Here is a 24,672-nt window from a genome sequence, read left to right as displayed (position 1 = left end):
ATCAGGTTGCTTTCTCTTTTTTCATAAGAGACCGCATGAAATTCCCTAGCAATCTTTGCGTGCCTTTGTCCAAACACACCTGTTTTTGCAAGCAAGTGAGCAAAACTGCATGCATTGGGGTAAGTGCACACACCAAAATGCTTACAAATATTCAGGGGGCCTCCCTTATATCATTAACCCCAGTTGGTGCGCATACAGGCATACCCTGGGAGATCACTGTGAGTCCAGTTCCAGACCGTTGCAATAAAGCGAGTTGCATAATTCTTTTTTTGTTTCCCAGTGCATAATCAAAGTTATGTCTGCGCTATACTATAGCCTGTTAACCCGCATCCTCACAAGGAGCAATATCTGTGGGGTGCAATAAAGCAAAGCACAACAAAACGGTATGCCTGTATTGGGTTTGAACTACATAATCATAGAATCATAGAGTTGGAAGAGACCACAAGGGCCATCCAGTCCAACCCCCTGCCAAGCAGGAAACACCATCAAAGCATTCCTGACAGATGGCTGTCAAGCCTCCGCTTAAAGACCTCCAAAGAAGGAGACTCCACCACACTCCTTGGCAGCAAATTCCACTGCCGAACAGCTCTCACTGTCAGGAAGTTCTTCCTAATGTTTAGGTGGAATCTTCTTTCTTGTAGTTTGAATCCATTGCCCCGTGTCCGCTTCTCTGGAGCAGCAGAAAACAACCTTTCTCCCTCCTCTATATGACATCCTTTGATATATTTGAACATGGCTATCATATCACCCCTTAACCTTCTCTTCTCCAGGCTAAACATACCCAGCTCCCTAAGCCGTTCCTCATAAGGCATCGTTTCCAGGCCTTTGACCATTTTGGTTGCCCTCTTCTGGACACGTTCCAGCTTTTAACTGTCTACAGGTGAAACTCGAAAAATTAGAATATCGTGGGGAAAGGTTCATTTCTTTCAGTAATTCAACTTAAAAGGTGAAACTAATATGAGATAGACTCATGACATGCAAAGCGAGATATGTCCAGCCTTTATTTGTTATAATTGTGATGATTATGGCGTACAGCTGATGAGAACCCCAAATTAACAATCTCAACTTTGGGGTTTTCATCAGCTGTACGCCATAATCATCACAATTATAACAAGCAAAGGCTTGACGTATCTCGCTTTGCATGTCATGAGTCTATCTCATATATTAAACTCCAGTAGCTAATGAAAACAATTGCTTACATAAATGAACTTTTCCACGATATTCTAATTTTTCAAGTTTCACCTGTATATGATTGCAATATTCATATGTATGTTTTTTTTATTGAGTTGTGAAATCGTTTTTGGGATGCTTCATGGGAAGCAGTTCACAAATGAAATAAATAAAAATGTGGGCCTGTTTTGGCTTAAAGGCTTTTACAAAGAAAACACCCCGTCGTCTGGATTAATACTACAAGAAATGGTTCAAAACTTTTCCCGCAATTGGATAGTAATCCATCAAGTCATCCATTTTATAAGTAGCACAGAAATCCGCAAACAAGGGACAAAGTCACCAACTGCATTTGAAAACATTTTATATGCCACAGACCCAAGAGGTAAAGGTCTAATTGCTTTAATCTATATAGCGATTGTAAATTTCTCAACCTCAAAGCCCTCCATGTTGAAGACTAGATGGGAGAAGAAATGGGTGATGGTTTGTGGGAAGGAATGTGGCATAAAGCGCCCTTTTGAGCTGTTTCTGCCCGAATAAGAGAAAACACCTTAAAGCAAACCCACAGGTGATACTTGCATCCCACAAAAATATTTCTCCACATTGCTGGAGAAATTGTGGGAATGAAGGAACATTTATACACATGTGGTGGAAATGCCCATTGATTAAAAACTTCTGGTTAAAAATATTTCAGGAAATGGAACAAATTACATCTCAATCGATCAATTTAGATCCCAAAATAGCATTGCTTTCTCTATTTGCAGATGAAGCACAAAATCTTAAGAGACAAAGTCTTAATTGTGCATCTTATTACTGCAGCACGTCTTGCTGTTGCTAGACACTGGAGGACATTAAACGTGAACCTATATGAAGTTCGGTATGCTTATGTCTGGGAATTAATTTTGATGGAAAAGTTAACAGAAAGGGTACGTGAAAGAAAACAACGTGAGAAACTACATAATTTTTACATAACGTGGTCCTCCTTTATTACATATGCATCAAAGGAAGAACATGCATTTAAACCACCTATAACACATGGGAGCATGTGGAATGATACTTTTTAAACCAGCAACTGTAGAAATATTTTTTCAGTTGATTACATTACTAATGTAATTACCTGGATGTAAGTTGGGGCTGGTTTTTTTGGGGGGGGTAGGGGAAAACTGTCTTTGATTGCTTGTATTTGATTATATGTTGTTCTTATATTCAACAAATAAAATATTTAAAAAACAAATTAAATAAATGTCTATAGATTATATTTTAAGACATTTTTTGGTACGTCATTTTCAACAATCCGCACATTTTTGTGCACGCTTTCCTCTCCTATGTGCTTTATTATAGTATGCATTATTTTGGTTGGAGAAATGCACTGCAAAATTTGGAGAGAAGCGTGGATTTTGAAGGATAGCTGCATTTTGGTTTGGGAAGTTGCTGAGTGGGGAATCTCTTCTATTTCTCATTTGAAGGAGCTGCGAATAGCATGCAAAATTATTTTTTGCTTTACTTGCAACTCCCATCCTCCTTGCAGAAATCAAGGTGTCTGCAACGTACCTGCTGGACAGCCTTGCGGAAGCGGTCGCTCATAGCTTCCATGTTGCTCTGCTCCTCTTCCAGCTCCTCCTCTAGCTGGGAGATCCTTGCTTCAAGGCGCCTCTTCTCATCCTGGAGGCTGGTCCTACAATCATACGATGTCAGGGGCTGGTCAGAATCGGATGCCAGAGACTGCTCTGACTCCAAAGATGGGGGAATGCAGACACAGACAGAGCAGTCTCTAATAGAGAGGGGAGAATTCGCCCCCCCCTTCCTTCAGTGTTCCCAGCAGCCGATTCAGAGGCAGACCGCACAGTCAGGGGAAGAGTTGGACAGCTTTGAGATAGCAGCTAGGCAACCAGGAGGGAGGGAGCGTTTGAGAGACACTTCATTCGAGAGCGGCGGGGAATTCCCCCCCTCCCCTCGAACTCTGAGGTCTGAAAGGGTTAAGAAACAACGGAAGCACAGGGGAGGGAGAGCTGGATGTGGGTGCGCTTCTTGCTGCGGAAGGGAATTCAGAGTGAACAACTGATATCCTTGTGGAGGGTGGCCCAATGCTGCTCTCTGTATGTTGTTGTAAATAAAACGGACTATAAACCTGTCAGAAGCTTGTTAATTCTTATCGGAAGCTCCCAGAGAGAAGGGGAAACTCCTGTGCCAGCCAAAAGATGCACCAAGTCCTCTATTTAATTTTCATTTCTTTGAAATTTTGACACCAACTTTTCATCCCCAAAAAGAGGATGACAAAAACCCAGTCAAATGAGCAGGGTATCATCATCATCATCATCTTTGGAGAAGGTACTGTGTAAGGCACCTTTTATACTTCTTGTTTGTTTGGACAAAATAGCAGCAGTGAGTGGAATTGGGCAAATGGTTCTAGTAGCCTCCGAATCCCGGCCGGGAACTCTTACCTCCCAGTAGCAGTACTTGCCAGCTCTTCAGCCAGATCGTCCTTCTCCTGCTCGGCTTGTTTCCGTGCCCGTTCCGCAGCTGCCAAATCCTGCCAAAGGAGGCAAAATTGAGCCCCTCACTCGACAAAACAAACACAGCCACTCTAGATCCAAGGCTGGGCGGAAGTTAGATCTACTCATAGACCTCTGGGAGATTTGCAGTAGATCGGCAAGAGCTTCCAACTTGCAAATAGCAACTAGCAATAGCAAAAACTAAAATAAATTATACCCACCTTAGATTAGGTTGTTGAAAAAGAACACCTGGCGGGGGACAGAAACCAGGAGTGGCTTTTTATTGTGGTACGGGTCACAAATTCCCTGGCTGAACAAGGGCTCCCCTGTTCCTTGGAGCAGGAGAGGTCACACGTGTAACAAATGGTTGTCCTCATAACTTGAGTTTTGTGTTTTTTTTACATGTGGTGAACTCTGGCTGAACACATGAAACACAGTTCCTTGGGCCGCATCAAATGTTCTCTGCCCACTAGCGCAAGGGCCCCATCTACTAGTGGATGGCAGTGCTTAAACGTTTGCAACGGAGAAATAAAGTGCAACGCTTGTGTTAGTGGAAGTCTGCTGGTTCCTGTTTTGCAATCTGTTGCACAACCTTCGGCATAGCTGTCAAGTTTCGGATTTGAAAATAAGGGATCAGCAGCCTCACCTATCCTGGGGACAATCACATGGCAGTGGTGGGCGGAGCCAGAAGCAAAAGTGGGCGGCACTGGTGTGAACGCGCGCAGTAGGCTTACTGTATTTTGGAAACGCTGCCCGTGGGCTACGACGCCTGTAAGCGCAGGAAATGGCTCCCGCTTGCTTTGAGGCTGCAAGGAGGCGAGGTCTTCCCAGTCCCTGGCCAGCAGGGGGAGGGAGAGGAGCTGCTTCCTTTGAAAAAATGGGAAATTAAAGGGATATAAAAAATAAGGGATAGCAGCGGGAAACTGCTTGAAATAAGGGAGATTCCCAGGGAAAACGGGATACTTGACAGCACTGACCTTCGGTAATGCACTTGTGTTTTCCCTTCCACAAGTGCAAGTTTAAAGGGCCTTTAACTTAGCAGCGCTACATTGGATACACCCCGTGTTTTGAGAGTAAACCACCCTTAACTGTAGCCCTTGGGCCAGGGCGTAGGCAACCTAAGGCCCGTGGGCCGGATGCGGCCCAATTGCCTTCTTAATGCAGCCTGCGGACGGTTCGGGAATCTGTGTTTTTACATGAGTAGAATGTGTGCTTTTATTTAAAATGCATCTCTGGGTTATTTGTGGGGCATAGGAATTCATTCATCCCCCCCCCAAAAAAATATATAGTCCAGCCCACTACACGGTCTGAGGGATAGTGGACCGACCCACGGCTGAAAAAGGTTGCTGACCCCTGCCTTGGGCAGACGCTGAACTACACCATCGCTTGAGGGCTAGCCAGGACCCAGATTCTCCAATTTACCTCTTGAACCTGCATCAGCTCAGCCTCCAGATTTTTGGCTTTCTTCTCGTTTTCTCGGGCTGTTGCAAATACTTCTTCCCGGGCAGCCCGGGCATCGTCCAGTTCACGCTGGAAGTCCTTCATCTGAGCCTGGGTGAAAGTAAGAAACTGATTTAGGATGGAGCCTCATCCGCATTCAGGTTCAAATCTTTCTCAGCATCGCCCTCCACCTGATGGGATGTTTCAAGGATCAAAGAAAAGAGTCTGAAGTTTAAGAAAAAGGTGACTAGGGCATGATAATGGTTTATAATAGGATGTGCGGTGTTGAGTAGGGATCACACCGATCTATCCAGTTCTCTCAGTTTCTGCACAAACAGACAGAGGGCCTTCTCGGTAGTGGCACCCGCCCTGTGGAACACTCTCCCACCAGATGTCATAGAGAAAACCAACTACCAGACTTTTAGGAGACACCTGAAGGCAGCCCTGTTTAGGGAAGCTTTTAATGTTTAATAGATTATTGTATTTTAACATTCTGTTGGAAGCTGCCCAGAGTGGCTGGGGAATAAATTAATTATTATTATTATTATTATTATTATTATTATTATTATTATTATTATTATTATTTTATTAAATATGCATTTTTTAAAAAAAAAGTCCTCATGAAAATCCACCATTTTGGATACAATTTCTTTTAAAATATGCATTTGTGTGCTATTTCCCCTCCAGATCTACAAATTTTTCGCAAAGGGATCTCTCCTAATATAACACTCCTTTAGTACTGTTGTACCTCAGATTCCGAACGCCTTGCCTCCCGAACAATCGAAACCCAGAAGTGAGTGTTCCGGTTTTTGAACGATTTTCGGAAGCTGAACGTCCGGCACAGCTTCCGATTGCTACCAGAAGCCGTGCATTAGTTTCCAAACGTTTTGGAAGTCAAACGGACTTCTGGAACGGATTCCATTCGACTTCCAAGGTACGACCGTATATTATTTCTACTAATATGTGCGTTTTGATGCACACTTCATCCTAGCACATGCATTTGTGGCACACATTACTTGGCTGAAGAAGTGCATTGCAAAAAATTGGAGAAATGAGAATTTAATAGGGTGGCTCCGTTTCGGTCCATGGATCGTTTCAGAAAGCAAGAATTAGACATGCTTGATTTTAAAGGCGAACCGAACTGAAATTATCCATCTCACTGGGTTTGGAGGTCCCTTGGGCAAGAAGAAGAAGAAGAGTTTGGATTTGATATCCCGCTTTATCACTACCCGAAGGAGTCTCAAAGCGGCTAACATTCTCCTTTCCCTTCCTCCCCCACAACAAACACTCTGTGAGGTGAGTGGGGCTGAGAGACTTCCAAGAAGTGTGACTAGCCCAAGGTCACCCAGCAGCTGCATGTGGAGGAGCGGAGACACGAACCCGGTTCACCAGATTACAAGTCTACTGCTCTTAACCACTGCACGACACTGGCTCTCAAGACACCCTCCACCCGCCCACCCGCCTCAGAGAGTCTCTCTCGCCTCACTGCAGTGGATCTAGGAGGCTCTTGTCCTTTGGGCTCCTGGCAGATGCCCAACCCTCCTGGGTGAAAGCAAGTGGGTTGCCCTGACCTGGAGCTTCCGCAGCTGCTTGATGGCTTCGTCCCGGGACTTGTTGGCGAAGTCCAGCTGGCCCTCCATGTCCTTGATGTCCACCTCCAGCTTCTTCTTGGAGGCGGCGGCCAAGCCCCGTTGCTTGCGCTCGTCTTCCAGTTCCACTTCCATCTCATGGAGCTAAGTAGCAGCAGGGAAGCAATTGGGAAAAGGTTCAGACGTGCGCAGCGGGTTGGACTAGATGACCCTCGGGGTCCCTTCCAACTCTACGATTCTGTGAAAGGCATTGCTCAGTGACTAGCGGCTAAATTTGTGGACTGCTCACAGCACTTTCTCAAACGGTAAACATGCTAGGGGGAGAGAGCGGGGGCAGTCTTTGACAAGGTCCTATTCTTCAACTATTTTTCGGGAATATCTATTTATTTAAGAGCTGTACAATGGAGAGGTGGTTGTGAGCGATTAGGTTTCCCCCAAAGGCCTTTGGGTTGTAGTTGCTGTCCAGCTAAGTTCATTCATTCATTCGTTCGTTCGTTCTTTCTTTCAGAAGCATTTATAACATGCTCTTTAGCCAGAAAAGCTCACAAGCAGTTTTACACATCAAGAGAAAATAACATGGTCCTTGCCCTCAGGTCTACATCTGATAAAGGAGATGACACAAAAGGAAACAAGTATGGGGAGGGAAGAGGAAATGAGCACAGGCAGGCCCCAAATATCTTAACATTTAAGCGGCTTTTATAATGCTGAGCTTGGATGGAAACAGTTTTTTAAAAAGCAGTTCACCGGAGCTGCAAAACTGCAGCCACCTGTTCGTTTTGCTGGTTAAGTCCATGCTGAAGAACTATGTTGTCCTCCCCTGTCCACACACACATCCATATTGAGTTCTGCTCAGTAGGTAGTAGCTGTCAGAAGCCATTCATGTTCGCATATCTTCCAGCCATCAAATGGAGGAGGCGTGTTTAGGTATTGGACAGCCCAACGCCTAGATTCTATGCTGGCCATCCTCAAGCTGGTGCCCTCCAGCTGTGGTCCAAAACAGCTGGAGGGCACAAGGTTGAGGAAGGCTGTTCTAGAACACTCCAGGCCCTGTGGGGGAAAGGTCTCCTTACTCTCTGAAGCTACAAGAAGATAGGAGGTGAAATGGAAGCTCATACCTGCTTCTGCAACTGCCTCCTCTTCTCTTCGTTCTGCTCATCCCTGGCTTGCAGGTCTCTTTCGAACTGTCCTTTCAGTGCTTGCATGTTCACCTCCAGCCTCAGCTTTGCGTCCTCCGTCGCCTGGAGCTCGTCCTCCAGCTCCTCCAACTGGGTCTTCATCTCTTCCACCTGCTGCTCCAGCGCCCGTTTGGATTTCTCCAGGTCATGGACCTGTTCGGAGGAGGAGGCGAAAAGGCAGGCTGAGTGACTAGAGAGGATTGAGGGAGGGAAACTCACCAGCGGTGAATGAATGAATAAATAAATAAGGCTGAAGCAAAACCTGAATATGTGATTGCTGGGCTCACTTGGAAAGAAAAGTCGCTGCAAACCGACAATCAACTGGCAAAACAACAGCTTGCATGTAAACGAATTGGATCAGGAGACCCTTCGAGGGAACTTACGTTCTTGCCGACGTCATCTTTGGAGCTCACGAGATCTTCCATCTCCGCTTTCAACAGCTTGTTGGTTCGCTCAAGTTCCTCCTTTGCTTCCAGGGCCTCCTCCAGAGCCCGGGAAAGCGACAGAGCCTTCGTCTCCTTCTCCCGAGCTTCAGCCTCCGCGCGGTCTCTTTCTTCGGCGTATTTGGAAGAGATGGTCTTCTCCTCTGCTAGCATCTGCCAAGGAACAAGATGCTGGTGAGCTTCGGGTCTCGGCAAGGAGGCCATCGCTTCGAATCAGTGGCAAGAGGGGGGTTTCCAACAGCAAAACGGCTCAGAGAAGCTGACTGCTTAAGGGGTAATATAAAGGAGGAAATCATCATCAAAGCCCAAGCTGCACTGGACAGGAAGCAATAAAGGAAAGCTGCAAGGAGGAAGCATTTAATTAACATTGCAGGGGGGATTTCCTAAACAGGACCTATTTGTCAAGTGAATAACATGGAAGGGTTTCTTGTCTTAGGAACAGGCATTGCTGGCTAAGATAGCACTATATTAATCTTAAGATTTAGTGTCAGGAGTATAACGTATTCCTGGACACCGCAGAGTTAGACGCAGACTTTTCTGGAAGCTTCTGGCTGTTGTGAAATTGACTAGACAGCTCAACGCAGGAACTCAGCAACTCACTGGATAACTATATACAGTATTTATTGATTGAAGCAACTAGCATCCATAAGTTACTATTTTCAGACTTTACAAAACAAAAGAAACAAAACATAAAATCTTTCCTCTCTGTCTCTCTCTCTCTCTACACTGACCACTTTCTCTGCTCCACACACTAACCACACAGCTCTCACACAGAGCTCACCTTATCAGGAACTCATTGACCAATCACAGGTCGTTGCTAAGGGTCTGAGAGAGAGCAGATCTGGGCTTTCTGCCAACTAGCTAATTGCTTAATTGCTTGGAGATAGACAGCTGCATTTCTGCACGTAGGCAACTCTGAAATCTCAAACAATTAAGTGCTGTGCAAAACTTCAGTAAGCAATAAAGGAAACGAAAGCTGCGAGGAAGAAGCATTTAATTAACATCACAGGTGTCCCTTTCCTAAACAGGACCTGTTTGTGAGTGAGCAACATGGGAGGGAGTTTGCCGTGGGAAAGGTTATTGCTGGATAAGGGCCACTCCAATGGCAACCCAATCCTATTAATGTTTCGGTCATGCTGGGCACAGTGGACAGCCTAGAAAGAGAGCATGCAGGGAGCTGGGCTCTTGCCTGGTCGAACTTCTTCTGCTTCTTCTCCAAGTTGGAGACCATCTGGCGCTGGTTGTCCAAGTCAACCACCAGGTCGTCCAGCTCCTGCTGAAGCCGGTTCTTTGTTTTTTCCAGTTTGTCGTACGAAGCTGCTTTCTCCTCGAACTGCTGCGTCAGGCCTTCGATTTCCTTCTGCAGCTTCTTCTTCCCTTCCTCCATGCCCTCGATGGTGCTGACGTACTCCTGGAGCTTCCGCTTGGAGTCGGAGAGCTGCAGGTTGGGGGTTGAGAGAAAGGTAAGCCCTTGAGGCAGCCAGCGCCCCAACCAACGCAGGTGCAAGCACCTACCCCGCGAATCAGCTGATCCAACAGTATTGTGGGAATGTAGAGATGGGTCCATGTCACCCACCCAGCTCCCTCCTATTGGGCCTTTGTTTGGGGTTTCTAACAAAGATGGGGAAGTTGTGGCTCTCCAGAAGTTGTTGGGACTACAATTCCCATCATCCCTGATCACTGGGCTCCCATTATCCCTGAGAGCATGATCAAAGTCATGGATCCTGGGAGTTGTCGTCAGGGGCGCGTACCCAGAGCTTAGGCTGTGGGCGACGTGAATGTGAGCCCAACCTTGCCTTGGGTTTTCTGGGCAGTGAGCCATGATCTTTCAGTCTGGAAAATGGGAATTTAAAACAGCCTGCCGCACAGCGGGTAAGAAACCAAAAGGGTTCTGTTTTGGTCTTTAACGCCCAAAGGGGATAAATTCAATCGCAATTATCAGCAATGGTCAGAACCTGCACGGTCAACGTTGAAATGTGCCTCTCCAGGTTCTGCTTCGCTTCCATCTCTTCATCCAGCTGGTCCTGGATGCTGTTCTTCTCGTCCTCCATCTGGCGAAGCTTTGTGGACAAGTTGAGCTTCTGGCGGGTCTCCTCCTGGAGCAGCTCCTGCGGGGGGGGGGCGGCAAGAAAGCAGAAGACTTTGCTGGTGTGTCTTCCCCCAAGAACCTCCCTGAAAGCCTCAGTTTTGGCTTTGCGGTGGTACTTACCTGAGTGTCCTGCAGCTGAGACCCCAGAGTCGCCACGTCCTTCGTCAACTTGATGGTCTTGCTCTCTGCTTCGTTCAGTAGCCCTGTCACGTTCTCAACCTCCACCTGGAAGGGAGAGGAAGATCAAAACAAAGCAGTGTTTGGATCCACACTCTTCTCACAGGAAATAAATAAATAAATAATAATAATAATAATAATAATAATAATAATAATAATAATAATTTGCAGAAATGAAAAAGGGACACTGCTTTGTCACCTGCAGCTTGTGGACTTTTTCGTTCAGTTCTGTCCGGACCCGCTCCCCGTCTGAAAACCTGGACTGCAGCTCCTGCAGCTGCACTTCCAGCTTCTTCTTCTTGTTCTCCACCTCCTGCTTGGCCTGGTTGAGCGACCGGACCTCGATGCTCAGGTCGGCGTTGTCCTTCTCCAGAGTCTGCTTGGTCTTGTCCAGGTTCACTTTGGCCTGAAAGCACAGAGGACATTCGGCGTTTACGTACGCAAGAAGGGACCCAGAGTTGACAAGTCTCCCAGCAGTGTGGCAGCCATTGATCTCTTGTATTGGTCAATTTCACCGCCATCCGATCACACGTCTTTAATCTGACCTTTGACACACCGGGTCAGTGCGTCTGGCTATAAAGCAGAAGGTTGGTGGTTCAATCCCGTCCTGTGGGCAGGATTCTTGCAGGGGTCCTTTCAAATGCTACAATTCTCTGCTTCTATGATTTTATGAATGTTTTGGGGACCCGTCCTATTCTTGTGACCGGGGTTTGCTTTAGACTGTTTAAATACAGTCATATCTTGGTTCCGGAATGCCATGTGACTCGAATGTTTGAACACCGCGAACCCGGAAGTGAGTGTTCGGGTTTGCTAACATTTTTCGGAAGCCGAATGTACGATGCGGCTTCCACGGCTTCTGCTTGAGTGCGGGAAGCTCCTGCAGCCAATTGGAAGCCATGCGTTGGTTTTCAAACATTTTCAGAAGTCGAAGAGACTTCTGGAACGGATACTGTTCAATAACCAAGGAACGACTGTACAGTGGTACCTCAGGTTAAGAATTTAATTCGTTCTGTAGTTCCGTTCTTAACCTGAAACTGTTCTTAACCTGAGGTACCACTTTAGCTAATGGGGCCTCCCACTGCCGCCGCACAATTTCTGTTCTCATCCTGAGGTAAAGTTCTTAACCTGAAGCGTTATTTCTGGGTTAGCGGAGTCTGTAACCTGAAGCGTCTATAACCCGAGGTACTACTGTATTGTGCTTTAAATTGTTCTAACCTTCCTGGGGATTATAAGAAAGGGTATGGAAATAATATGTCAGCAGCAGCTTTTTAATTATTTTTTACTCTTTGACATCCAATATCATTAACTCTCACACTTGAGACAAAAATGTGCAGGGTAAGGTAAACTAAAGCATGCGTAGATTATGTTGTTATCAAACCTGTGACCAGAAAACACTTAGGAATTATGTCTGCCTATTCATTCTGCCTGTCCTGAATTTTGCAACATTCAGGCCACTTCTGCATTTATAAAACTATGCCCAGAATGCCTAGATTTGCAGCGGGTGCTGAGAGTTGTTAGGAGACGCCCACCCACACCCCTCACAGAACTACAATTCCCAGAGTTCCATGGGAGGGAAAGGGTTGATTGCTAAACCACTCTAGTATAAAAGGGTGCTTTGAAATGCACAGCACGGGCGTGACCTCCGCTGCATCGGGTGGCCCCGAGTTCTAGTCTCCTCATAGGAGTCCCAGCGGTTCGCAAATTCTGGCTCTGAAAGGGCACAGCCACCCCCCAAAGCAATGCCCTGCATTTATTTATATATTCGCACGCTGGCTTGTTACCCGTTTGAATTGTTCCAGCTGCTCCGTGAGCTCCTCCACGGCCTGCGTGTGTTTCTGCCTCATTTCCTGGACCTGAGCCTCGTGGGTGCGGGTCTCCTCGTCCAGAGCTCTCTTCAAGATGGTGACCTCCTGCTCACGCTTTGCTCTGAAAACAACAGCACAGGCGTGTTTTTTTTGGGGGGGGGGGGTCCTTATTCGTCTTTTGCCATCCCAAACCACATTATTTGGGGATACAGCCGGCTCTGCCGTCGCTGGGACGTTGCAAATGCATTCCAGGAAATTTAAAGAGGATTTGAAGTGCTCTTGCACCCTATTGCATGGAGGAAGAACCATACGCGGCCCTCAAGTCCCTTCTATGTGGCCCTCAGAAGCTCCACCCAGCTATACATGTCGCTGGTCTCACTTTGCTCCTAGAATGCTTTCGTAAATAAAGGTGAGTCACTTTGGACTCACAGCTTGTTCATGGAGGCGCAGGTCAATTCTGTGTCCAGGGCAGCTGTCTACCAGCTCCATCTGGTATGCAGGATGAGACCCTACCTGCCCACGGACTGTCTCACCAGAGTGGGGCATGCTCTGGTTATCTCCCGCTTGGACTACTGCATCGTACTCAACGTGGGGCTACATTTGAAGGTGACCCGGAAACTGCAATTAATCCAGAACGCGGCAGCTAGACTGGTGACTGGGAGCGGCCGCTGAGAACACATAACACCGGTCCTGAAAGACCTACATTGGCTCCCAGTACGTTTCCGAGCACAATTCAAAGTGTTGATGTTGACCTTTAAAGCCCTAAACGGCCTTGGCCTGGTATACCTGAAGGAGCGTCTCCACCCCCATCGTTCTGCCCGGACACTGAGGTCCAGCTCCGAGGGCCTTCTGGCGGTTCCCTCATAGAGAGAAGTGAGGTTACAGGGAACCAGGCAGAGGGCCTTCTCGGTAGTGGCACCCACCCTGTGGAACGCATCAGATGTCAAGGAAATAAACAGCTATCTGACTTTTAGAAGACATCTGAAGGCAGCCCTGTTTTGGGAAGTTTTAATGTTTGATGTTTTATTGTGTTTCTAATGTTGTTGTTCAGTCGTTCAGTCGTGTCCGACTCTTCGTGACCCCATGGACCAGAGCACGCCAGGCACGCCTATCCTTCACTGCCTCCCGCAGTTTGGCCAAACTCATGTTAGTAGCTTCGAGAACACTGTCCAACCATCTCATCCTCTGTCGTCCCCTTCTCCTTGTTTTTAATATTCTGTTGGAAACCCAGCTGGATGGGCGGGGTATTAGTAATAAAATTATTATTATTATTATTATTATTATTAATAATAATAATAATTATGGTGAGCTGGCAGAAGGCAGACTGAACTTGGCGGGGCAGCACCCCATCCACTGCAGGGATGGCGTCCACTGGCCGCTCCTCTTCCGTCCTAACCTGAGCTCCTGCTGGGTGGCAGTGCTGTCCAGGGTGTCTTCCAGCTCTGTCTTGAGAGCCTCCAGCTCCTCGCCCAAGTCCCGCTTCTGCTTCTCGGCTTTGTTCCTTGCGGCTCGCTCAGAATCCAGGTCCTCCTGGAGGTCGGAGATGTGCGCTTCCAGCTCGCGGATTTTCTTCAGGGCGTTGTTTTTCTGGCCCGTTTCGTCTTCAAGCCTGGGAGGATGGGATTTTTAGAAGACTTTTTTTTAAAACAAAAATAATAATAAAGGAACCAACTTACTTAGCGGCAGATATAGTTTGTCATTAAGGCACAGGTTGCTCAATCCGGTCACTACAAACTCCCACGTGTCTCCCAGAACAAGAAGAGGCATGAAAAGGGAAGAGAAGAGGTTGGCAATGTGCAGGCCCAGTCTCCAATTGCTGGGGGGGTGGGGGGTTGAACGTGGAGAGGCAGGGATTAGTCTTGGCAACTGATTAATGGGGCAAGACCTACCAGAGATGAGTTGCTGTGTTCATTAGGCCCGACACTCCTGTGCAGAACATGTTTTTGCTAATACAGTGGTACCTTGGTTCTCAAACGCCTTGGTACTCAAACAACTTGGAACCCGAACACTGCAAACCTGGAACTAAGTGTTCCAGTTTGCGAACTTTTTTCGGAAGCTGAACGTGCTCCGTTTTGAGTGTTACGCTGAAGTCTGTCTGTTTTTGTTACTTATTTTGCGTTTTTGTTTTTGCCGCTCTTTTTGTTTTGTTTTTGTGACTGTGTGGAACCCAGTTCAGCTACTGACTGATTGAATGTGTGACTGCAGTACGTTGCTTATTGCTTTCATTTTATGGATCGATGGTCTCGTTACCTAGTAAAATCCATGATAAAATTGCTATTTTTGGGGTTGTTTTCAGAAGTCTGGAACAGATTAATCCATTTTGTATTACTTTCTATGGGAAAGCGCGCCTTGGTTTTGGAACGCTTTGGTTTTGGAACGGACTTCCAGAACGGATTAAGTTTGAGAACCAAGGTAGAAGAAGAAGAAGAAGAAGAAGAAGAAGAGTTTGGATTTGATATCCCGCTTTTCACTACCCGAAGGAGTCTCAAAGCGGCTAACATTCTCCTTTCCCTTCCTCCCCCACAACAAACACTCTGTGAGGCGAGTGGGGCTGAGAGACTTCAGAGAAGTGTGACTAGCCCAAGGTCACCCAGCAGCTGCATGTGGAGGAGTGGAGACGCGAACCCAGTTCACCAGATAACGAGTCTACCGCTCTTAACCACTACACCACACTGGCACCATACAGGTACCACTGTAAAGGGCTAACTCCAGCTTGCACGGTGTGGTTTACTGCTGGCTTGCTCCTGACAATGTGGCCTTTGGGATGAATAAAATATTTCCCACCCCAGGTTTAACTACAGACACCAGCGATCTAACCTGGGACTTTCTAGGTGCTCCGCTACCACTGGGCTATTGCAGGAGTGTGAATCACGCTCCTGGGGGCTCGTTTTTTGGCTTTCCCCAGGAGGGTAACAGAAGCATGCAGTGGTTTCAGCAGAGAGGACGGTGTCCCACTAGCAACATTGCCAGCTCTTTAGCAAATCCGTTCAGTCCTAAATTAGCAGCCGTCAGCTGGGGTGCCTCAGGGACTTGTCCCCACCTGGCCAGGGCTGCCTGGAGCTCCTCTTCCTTTTTGGCCAGCTGCATCTTCAGCTCCGCAATCTGGGCTTGGAGATCGGCGATCTGCTCGTGGAGGTCGCTCGAGTCGCCCTCCAGCTTCCTTTTCATCTTCTCCAGTTCTTGCCGGCACTTCTCTTCTTTCTTCAGGCGGACTTCCAGTTCCGAGATCATCGACTCGTGCTTGTTCTTCAGCTTGGTCAGGTTCTTGGCTTTCTCTTCCTCTTCTGCAAGGTTGGTGGTCAAGTCGCTTATCCTCTCCTCGAGAAGTTTCCTTTCCTATGAAGAAGAAGAAGAAAGGGAGGCACAATGACAAAAAATAAATAAATCTGGAATTGCATTTACCGTATTTTTTGCTCCATAACACGCACCTTTTTCCTCCTAAAAAGTAAGGGGAAATATCTGTGCGTCTTATGGAGCAAATGGTGGTCCCTGGAGCCGAATTGCCCAGGTGCCAAAAGAGGATCGTGCTTTTTATTTTACAAAGAGAAAAGGGGGTGTTGAAAGGACCCCGCTCAGCAGCTGATCAGCAAGAGATTGGGAGAGAGATAAGAGTCCCCGGCTCCCTTTCAGCCCCGCCCTCCTTTGTTGAATGTGCTGCAGAGGGAGATTGTTTGTTTCCCCAGCGACATGTGACTGGCTGATTAGATTATCTGTCTGGACACTGTAGAAAAAGGCTCCCTTTCCTTCAGAAGCTGCAGAAATGTGAGTTGAACCCCATAAAAACGGGGCTTTTCCCTCTTTGCTTTTCTCCCTTTGCAAAAGGAGCTTTGCTTTTCCCCCTTAGCAAAAAAAGCTGCAAAACTTTTAGTTGATCCTCAAAAAAACAGAGCTTTTAGAGGAGGAAAACCAGAAAAATATTTTTTTCCTTGTTTCCTCCTCTAAAAACGAGGTGCGCCCTATGGTCCGGTGCGCCCTATGGAGCGAAAAATACGGTAGTTTGCATGAACTTACTAAGAAAAAAAACTGGCATTGCTAAATATTACTCGTTCTGCATTTGTGAGATACAGTAAGACCTCCACGAATGTGTGCCCCATCGAGCATCCATTTTAGCGAACGTCTGCAGCAAACCCAGAAGTACCAGAACAGGTTACTTCCGGGTTTGCCTCTCATGCATGCACAGAAGCGCTAAATCGCACTTCGCGCATGCACAGAAGTGCAAACCACCCCACGCACATGCGCAGAGCGGTGCTTTGTCAAGCATCCCTTTCGTTGAGTGTCTGGGGCTCCGGAACAGATCCCGGACCCAAAACAAGGCATCACTGTACTGTTGAACTCCCTGCCTATTGACATCAGGTAGCCACTTCCACTGCACTCTTCAGTGCCTGCTTAAAACCATTTTGTTTAGGCAAGTCTACCCAGACATGGATGCCTCTATCCATCCATTAGTCCTTTATTTAAGATATTGTCTCACTCGCCTTCCCTTCACCACAAGATCCCAGGGTGGGTTGCAGCCAGACGTATCGCACAAGGTTAAAATCCCCATTTCAATCAAACCAAAGAACATTGTGTGCGACAGCGGAGGTGCGCTGGCAAAAACGACACGCAAGTCTTAATCGTCAAATGCCAAAGAGGAGCTTCTTCAGCAAAGGGCGGGAACTATGAGGGGTATTCAACGAATCCGTACTTCTGGCTGTGCGACAGAACATCGCCGCCTTCTCCTCCCCCCCCCTAAATCTTCTATCAAAGGTTGGGGGGGGGAACCCTCTACAAATTTAGGAGGTTCACAGGGAAGAGTTCAGCTGGGCAGCCCAGAGTGCTTGCACTTGCAGAACCTTTTAGCTGGATACAGCTCTTTGTAATGAAGGTGCTTGGCGAGCCTCTGCGGGGAGGGAGTTCCACGTTTTGGGAGCTGCCATGGAGAATGCCCTCTCCCAGTCTGCCAGCCCCCATGTTTCCGTGGCTGGCAGAGCCACCAAGAGGGCACCCTCTGCCCCTCTCGGCAGCCGAGAGGGGTTGCTTAGGATTGCAGCGGGTCTTTCCCTCACTGCTGCCTTTGCACTGGCTTTGAAGAACAGGGCATGGTTTGCTCAGCAGCACGGACCTTGGTGAGTTTGTTGTTCTGATCGTCCATCACCAGGATATCGTCCTCCATCTTTTTGATCTTGGCCTCCGCGGTTACTTTCTCCAGCTGCAGCTTCTGTCTGGCAGCTTCCTCTTCTTCCAGCTGATCCTCAAGTTCCTGTTTGGGGGTTCATGGGAGGTGGGTGGTAAAAAAAAGGGGGGGTGCGTGTGTTAAGATTATGTATTCATTTGCTTCTGCAGATATTTTAAGCAAGCATGTGAAATGTATGGCAATTGGGGCTGGATTGCATTGAAAATATTAGGGTGCCCCCCTCAATATGTAATCCTCTCTCCCTCTCCCTCTCCCTCCCCCCCCCCCTCTCTCTCTCTATATATATATATATACACAGATGAAACTCGAAAAATTAGAATATCTTGGAAGGTTCATTTCTTTCAGTAATTCAACTTAAAAGGTGAAACTAACATATGAGATAGACTCATGACATGCAAAGCGAGATATGTCAAGCCTTTATTTGTTATAATTGTGATGATTGTGGCGTACAGCTGATGAGAACCCCAAATTAACAATTTCAACTTTGCAAGTAGATAAATAGGTACCGCTCCGGCGGGAAGGTAAACGGCGTTTCCGTGCGCTGCTCTGGTTCGCCAGAAGCGGCTTAGTCATGCTGGCCACATGACCCGGAAGCTGTACGCCGGCTCCCTCGGCCAGTAACGCGAGATGAGCACCACAACCCCAAAGTCGTCCATGACTGGACCTAACGGTCAGGGGTCCCTTTACCTTTACCTTTAAAGTTTCTACATCTCTCCCTTCCCTGCCCCTCAGCAGCCCGCTCTTCCTCTCCATTCTCCAGCCAAGCCCATTTCTTTGGAGCAATGCTTTTAAGTCTCCCTCTGATCTCCCAGGATGAGAACCCAGTGGTGGTATAATGGTTAGAGTGCCAGACTAGGACCTGGGAGAGACCAGGGTTCAAATCCCTGCTCAATTCAGTCACTACAAACTCACCCCTCCCCACGTCTCCCAGAACCAGAAGAGGCATGAAAAGGGCAGAGGTTGGCAATGAGCAGGCCCAGTCTCCAATTGCTTGGGGGGGGGAGAGAACGTGGAGAGGAGGGACTTAGGCAGCTGTGGGGAGGCTGCCTCTCAACCTAACCTACCTCACAGGGTTGTTGTGGGGGATTAAATGAGGAGGGGAGGTCCATGTATACCACCCTTGAGCTTCTTGGAAAGGGGAAACGGTGTGATATAAATAAATATATAAATGATGCTGATGATAATAAATTATAAGCTTGGGTACCAGCATTTGCTGCTGCATCTTCTTCTTCTCGGCCTGCAGCTGCTGCCCGCGTTCTTCCTCCTCCTCGATCCTGGCCTCCATCTCATGGAGGATCTCCTCCAGCTCCTGCTTCTTGGCAGCCAGTCGGATACGCATCTCCTCAGCTTCTGCGTAGAGCTCTGTCTCGGCCTGGAGCTGCTCCTGAAGCTGGTTCTTTTCTTCAGACAGCTGGCAAAGGACAACAGCAAATGTTAAAATTCGGGCAAAGTGGTTTCTTTACCCGAGGGCGAACTCGTTTTATCCCGAACTGGCAGTCATGCACCCAGCGTTGCTCAGGAATTTGAAGGGATGGGGGGAAATTAGCGGAGTTTTGAAAGAAGTGGTTGAAATCAGTGCAATTTTGGAAGCCTCAGGGCACTATCTTGCTTGAAAATGGCTATCCAGGAATAGCCAAAAATGGCTCCTTGATCTCAAAAGCCATCACACCACAACTGGGCTGAAATCAGCGCAGGTGTGAAAGGTTCAATCCATCGTCTTGATTCGAACCTCTGCTTGCATTTGCCTGTCCTGGAGCAGCACCAGTTCTGGGGACCACAATTTAAGAAGGATATTGATAAGCTAGAATGGGCGCAAAGGAGGGTGGCCAAGAAAACCAAAGGCCTGCAAACCAAGCCTTATGATGGACAGCCTAGGGAGTCGGGTTTGTTTAGCCTGGATAAGAGGAGACTGAGAGCAGGTATGTTAGCCACCTTCAAATATCCAAAGGGCTGTCCCAAGGAAGATGGAGCAAGCTTGTTTTCTCCTACTCCGGAGGGTAGGGTCAGAACCAATGACTTCCAGTTACAAGAAAGGAGATTCTCACTAAATACCTGGAAGAACTTTATGATGCTAGGAGCCGTTCAACAGTGGCACTGTCTCTCTCGAGAGGCAATGGACTCTCCCTCCCTGGAGGTTTTTAAGCAGAGGGTGCTTTAGCTGAGATTCCTACATTGCAGTGGGTTGGACTAGATGACACTCGGGGTCCCTTCCAAAACTTTGATGATGTGAGCACCTAACCTGGCAAGGAAGGATCCGGGCCCTTTGGGTTGAAAGGTCAAGAAACCCTGCAAACTCTATTTGAAGCAGAATCAGTGTATACAAGTGGCTTTAGTTATAAGATGTTAGGTAAAAATGGTATATTAGAATTAATGTTTATGAAAGATTTATGTTAATAAATGCAGCAATAAGATATATGAGATAAGTTAGTTATTTGAAATTGTAATAAGAATAATGATGAATGATGGGAAAATAGTTACAAAGTTACTAAAGTAAATTAGTATTGAATGCAGTTGAGAGAACGGGGGAAGTCCCCATATAAGATTTGAAACTAGATTTTAACATTAAGCCTATATTGTTCCAGTGTTCGTGTTTTAGGTATGTATAAGTTTTCTTTCTTTTAAATGTTTATTTTTTATTTTTAGTTTTTTATTGTATTTGTCGTGTCTGTGTGATTTATTGTGATTGTTGTTTAATGTGGAAAACTAATAAATTCTTTATAAAAAAGAAAGAAAGAAAGAAACCCTGCAAGCTCACCTGGCTGTGCTTTTGTTCCAGTTCTTTCAATTCGCTCTCGGCCTTGATCTGCCTTTCCTTCACCGACTTGAGCTCTTCATCTTTCGCCTGCATCTCTTCCTCTTGGCGGGTGACCTGTAGCAGCGGCTTCACCTGAAAGCCGAGAATTTCTACGGTCACTTCAGGAAACACCCTGCCTGACCCCTCCACACAAACACCCGAAAAAGAACACAGCCTGCCTTTCCTAGCCTCTCCTCCAGGGAACCTTTTAATGGGAGCAGGCTGGGAGGGCTATAGTCCTCAGAGAGCAGCCTTTTGGAGGAAGGCTGTTCTAGAGCATAGCTGTCAACTTTTCCCTTTTTTAAAAGGGAAATCCCCTTATTCCGAATAGGATTCCTCGCAAAAAAAGGGAAAAGTTGACAGCTATGTTCTAGAGCACTTGGCGAGGGCAGCCCCAGCAAGGGGCTGTTAGGAGTCACTTTCTGCAAAGAAACAGAAAAGATGGTTGTAACTTTTAAGAACTGCTTCTGTGAGTTCTGGGTGCGAGTTCTGGGCTTCTGGGCTGATTAGATACAACTGGCGATGAGTACAAAAGGAGGAGAAGTTGCAGTTTGAATTTGCCTGCCGAGGAGAACAACACCCACATGCTTTTATGTTTTCAGGGTTGTAAATAAAACTCTTGCTTGAGTATTTTACACTTGTCTCGCGGTTCTGTCGCCTGCTGCCAGGAAGATGCAGCTCCAATGGGGGCAGCCCAGGAAGGCACCTACTTTGGTGAAGAGTCTCCACCACTGCCAGTTCCTCAGCTTCAGGTAAGCGGCACAATTCCTTTGGATGACCTTCATGGCGGTTAACTGCTGCTGCCTCTTGGCAAAAGCCCTGGTCAGAAAGAGAAATACACAGTCAAACCTCAGTTTTTGAACTCATCCGCTGACATACATTTCGGTTTCCGAACGTCGCAAACCCGGAAGTAAATGCTTCGGTTTTCGAACGTTTCTCAGAACCCGAACGTGTGACGCAGCTTCCGCTAATCTCAGGAGCTTCTGCTGAATGCAAGATCCCAAGGCCTAGCAGGGCACCTGCGCGTCACGGAGGTGATATTTGGGCTTATTTGGGCTAGATTTTTTTGGTTTTATTTTGGTTTATTTGGAGATCTCTTACAACCAATTTGATTTTGTGACTGTGTGGAACCCAGTGCTGAGTGAAATGGATACAAGCTGCAAAGCCAAGAGAATTGTTAACAGAACAACATTAGATAGTATCATTAGATAGTAAAAAATTATGTCAAGTTGCTGTTTTAGGGGTTGATTTTAAAGGCCTGGAACCGATTAATCCATTTTGCGTTACTTTATATGGGAAATCGCACCTCGGTTTTCAAATGTTTCAGAACTCAAACGTTCTTCCGGAACTGATTACGTTCAAAAACCAAGGTTCCACTGAATATATTTATTAAAGCACAAAGCAGCTGTCACAGTTGCACATGGCTTGCCTGTAAAAATATGAGCACCATTTTCCAGACACCTGTATGTCACCTGCAATTTATCCGGCAAGACCTGTATTTGTGTGTGTGTTTTTTAGAGGAAAGGGAACCTCACTAGGACAGCAGCTGGATGGTTTGGGGGGGGGGCAGAAGATACTTAATGCTTTGCACAGCAAAATACTAGGCCAAGCCAGAATTGACTGCCTCAAGAGGTGATGGACCATATTTTAAGGCAGCACCCAGCACTGCAGCATAGAACACCTCGTTTACAGGATTCGCCCTGGGTGCCCCTTCACTAGACGGCCAAGTTCAAGGTTTCAGGTACTAACAGATAAAGCTCAGATCCAGGTTACTTGAGGGGACGCAGGTGGCGCTGTGGGTTAAACCACAGAGCCTAGGGCTTGCTGATCAGAAGGTCGGCGGTTCGAATCCCCGTGACGGGGTGAGCTCCCGTTGCTTGATCCCTGCTCCTGCCAACCTAGCAGTTCGAAAGCACATCAAAGTGCAAGTAGATAAATAGGTACCACTCCAGCGGGAAGGTAAACGGCGTTTCCGTGTGCTGCTCTGGTTTGCCAGAAGCAGCTTAGTCATGCTGGCCACGTGACCCGGAAGCTGTACGCCGGCTCCCTTGGACAGTAACGCAAGATGAGCGCCGCAACCCCAAAGTCGTCTGCGACTGGACCTAATGGTCAGGGGTCCCTTTACCTTTACCTTTAGATTACTTGAAAGACCTCGCTACCCGCTACATAACCAATAGGGCACTGAAGTCTGCAGGTTGGGATAATTTATCCTGCAAGTTCCAAAGACCTCAGAAACCTGCTCTGCAGTAACTCGGAACAGGACTTTTGGTGTGGCTGCCCCTGTTTTGTGGAACAGCATCCCTATTGAGATATATGACAGGCACTGTCTTCACTTTTTGGAAACAGCTGCAGACATTTTTGCTGCAGCAAGTTTTCCCAGCTGGATGGATAGGTGTCTGCAACGAGTGCCTGCTTTCATTTTCAGTTCAATTGCTGTTATTTTCTGTGCTGCTTTTAACAGTTTTTTTTTTATTTTTAAAATGTTTCTTATTATATTGTGGAAAGTGAATCATAGCAGCAACGATAACCAAGAGTTTGACAAACAACCAGCCAGCCATCTGCAAGTAGCAACTGGTACGACACGTGGACGCCAGATATATTATACCCTCACAAAATATGTTGGCATGGGGCAGTCTTAGCATTGTGTCCAATGCAGTCCTGCTCAAAGGAAACTCCCCAAATTAATGGGCCAATGCCCATTCATTTCAGTGGGTCTGCTCTGAAGATGACTAGCACTGAATACAACCCTTAATCATCCATGTAAAACACCCTACCCAGCTTCGTATAGGGAAGGGCAATTTTGATCAGCAAAATGACCAGTAAAGGGGACTTGACTTGGGACTTCTGGTTACAGGAACACACCCATCAGGAGTCTGCAAATGCATTTTGCAAATAGTCTGCCCTGGAGCAGGAGCTGAAGTGGGAGGAGCCTGGTAGTTTTGCAGACTCTCCCTTCTAACAATGCCCTGCTCCTTGCAGACTGGCTCGCTTGCATGAGCTGTTCAAAAGCTCTCTGTCCTTTCGGAGGGCCCATTACACAGGGCACCTGGTCCAGCAAAGTCACACCACTTGTGGGAGTGACCATGCTTGATGCTTCTGATTCCACACCTACCACCCATCTTAAGCTCCCCCCTTTTTTTGGGTTGCCCCTTGGGAAACAACCGTACTTTCTTGCCAGGTAGCCTCGGGATTGAGCCTGGAAAGTAATGATGACGTCTGTGATCTTCAGGTCCCTCTCCTCCTCCAAATGAGCCAAGACGCCGGTTCTGAAGAAGATCTTGCTCTGCCCGATCCTGTACAGGTTGGGGTCAAGTTCCAAGGCTTTGATCTATAGGGGAGGGAGGAGACACCAACTTGTAATGTTCGATTAAAAACCAGATATAAGCTAACAATCCACGGAAGCTTTGTGTAAGCGAATCAGGACGAATGTTCAATAATCGGATCATCTGGGGGAGGCTGCAGAGCAACTCAGTGTGTATTTTCTTAAATGGCATGTATTTATTAATACAGCATTAGAGCACCACTGTATAAATGAATTCTGGAATACGGGGTGTATTTAAAAGATACGTCCCAAAACACAGAATTGGTCCGCAGTGGAGAAAATAAAACATCTTAAGGGAAACCCTGGAATGCAGAGAAAAAGAAGGAAGAAGAGAGGTGAAAGGAAGTCTGGTCATGTTGGAATGTGGAACAGGAAAACAAGAGTCATGCAAACAGGGACATATTGCAAAAGGTGAAAAGGCTTTGCTCACCATAAGTATACATGCTTGCTTTCCATCCATAAATCCTTTCGGAATGGCATTTGCAGCAAGAATTTCATAGCTATGGGCAAAGCATATTGAAAATAGCATTGAATTCTGCAACATCTGAATATAGGCATGATCCAAATCATGTCCATCCTCGGGTATGAATTGTGTGCCATCGAATAAAATGTATAGTCTCTCTCGCTTCTGAATTACAATTTATCCGTGAATCTATTAATGTCCATATTTCGATATTTATTTATTTATTTATTGGCACATTTTTTGGGAAGAATCCCTGCTAATTTACTTCTTCCATTAGCTTACGATTTATCTAATTTGGGTTTTGCAACTCCATTCATATATCCAGCCGATATAAGAGAAATACAGATTAGGTAAAAATTTAATCAAAGTATATTAGACAAAAATGGGTAAATTGGGAGAAAAGCACACTAAAATGCTGATGAATTCTTAATAAAGTAAAAAAAAAAAGTAAAAACGTGGCGAACTGGAAGAAGGAGAAATTGAGGGAAATAAAAACTGACGGATTTGCTCATTCCTATTTAAACCCTTCGATAACAATCCTGA

At 46.7% G+C, this 24,672-nt stretch overlaps 1 protein-coding gene across 2 annotated transcripts in view; it reads right to left on the bottom strand.

Moving 5' to 3' along the window:
* Positions 1-24,672, bottom strand: part of MYH11 (myosin heavy chain 11) — an 85,842-nt gene that overhangs the window by 6,391 nt on the left and 54,779 nt on the right. For both annotated transcript variants that reach the window (XM_033166682.1, XM_033166683.1), the window contains 19 exons: positions 24,097-24,166; positions 23,512-23,672; positions 21,055-21,163; positions 20,306-20,437; positions 18,755-18,961; positions 17,479-17,616; positions 15,418-15,713; positions 13,774-13,986; positions 12,354-12,498; positions 10,772-10,978; positions 10,516-10,620; positions 10,262-10,414; positions 9,496-9,744; positions 8,247-8,459; positions 7,804-8,016; positions 6,671-6,832; positions 5,082-5,210; positions 3,609-3,697; positions 2,719-2,842 (listed from right to left, as the gene is read on the bottom strand). In XM_033166682.1, the coding sequence (XP_033022573.1) occupies positions 2,719-2,842; positions 3,609-3,697; positions 5,082-5,210; positions 6,671-6,832; positions 7,804-8,016; positions 8,247-8,459; positions 9,496-9,744; positions 10,262-10,414; positions 10,516-10,620; positions 10,772-10,978; positions 12,354-12,498; positions 13,774-13,986; positions 15,418-15,713; positions 17,479-17,616; positions 18,755-18,961; positions 20,306-20,437; positions 21,055-21,163; positions 23,512-23,672; positions 24,097-24,166 (3,115 nt within the window). The remainder of the gene's footprint in view (positions 1-2,718; positions 2,843-3,608; positions 3,698-5,081; positions 5,211-6,670; positions 6,833-7,803; positions 8,017-8,246; positions 8,460-9,495; positions 9,745-10,261; positions 10,415-10,515; positions 10,621-10,771; positions 10,979-12,353; positions 12,499-13,773; positions 13,987-15,417; positions 15,714-17,478; positions 17,617-18,754; positions 18,962-20,305; positions 20,438-21,054; positions 21,164-23,511; positions 23,673-24,096; positions 24,167-24,672) is intronic.

Source organism: Lacerta agilis, chromosome 13, assembly GCF_009819535.1.
Source record: "Lacerta agilis isolate rLacAgi1 chromosome 13, rLacAgi1.pri, whole genome shotgun sequence".
Classification (NCBI taxonomy): Eukaryota; Metazoa; Chordata; class Lepidosauria; order Squamata; family Lacertidae; genus Lacerta; species Lacerta agilis.
The sequence above is the reverse complement of the archived record's forward strand: the minus strand, read 5'-3'. Positions and strand labels throughout refer to the sequence as shown.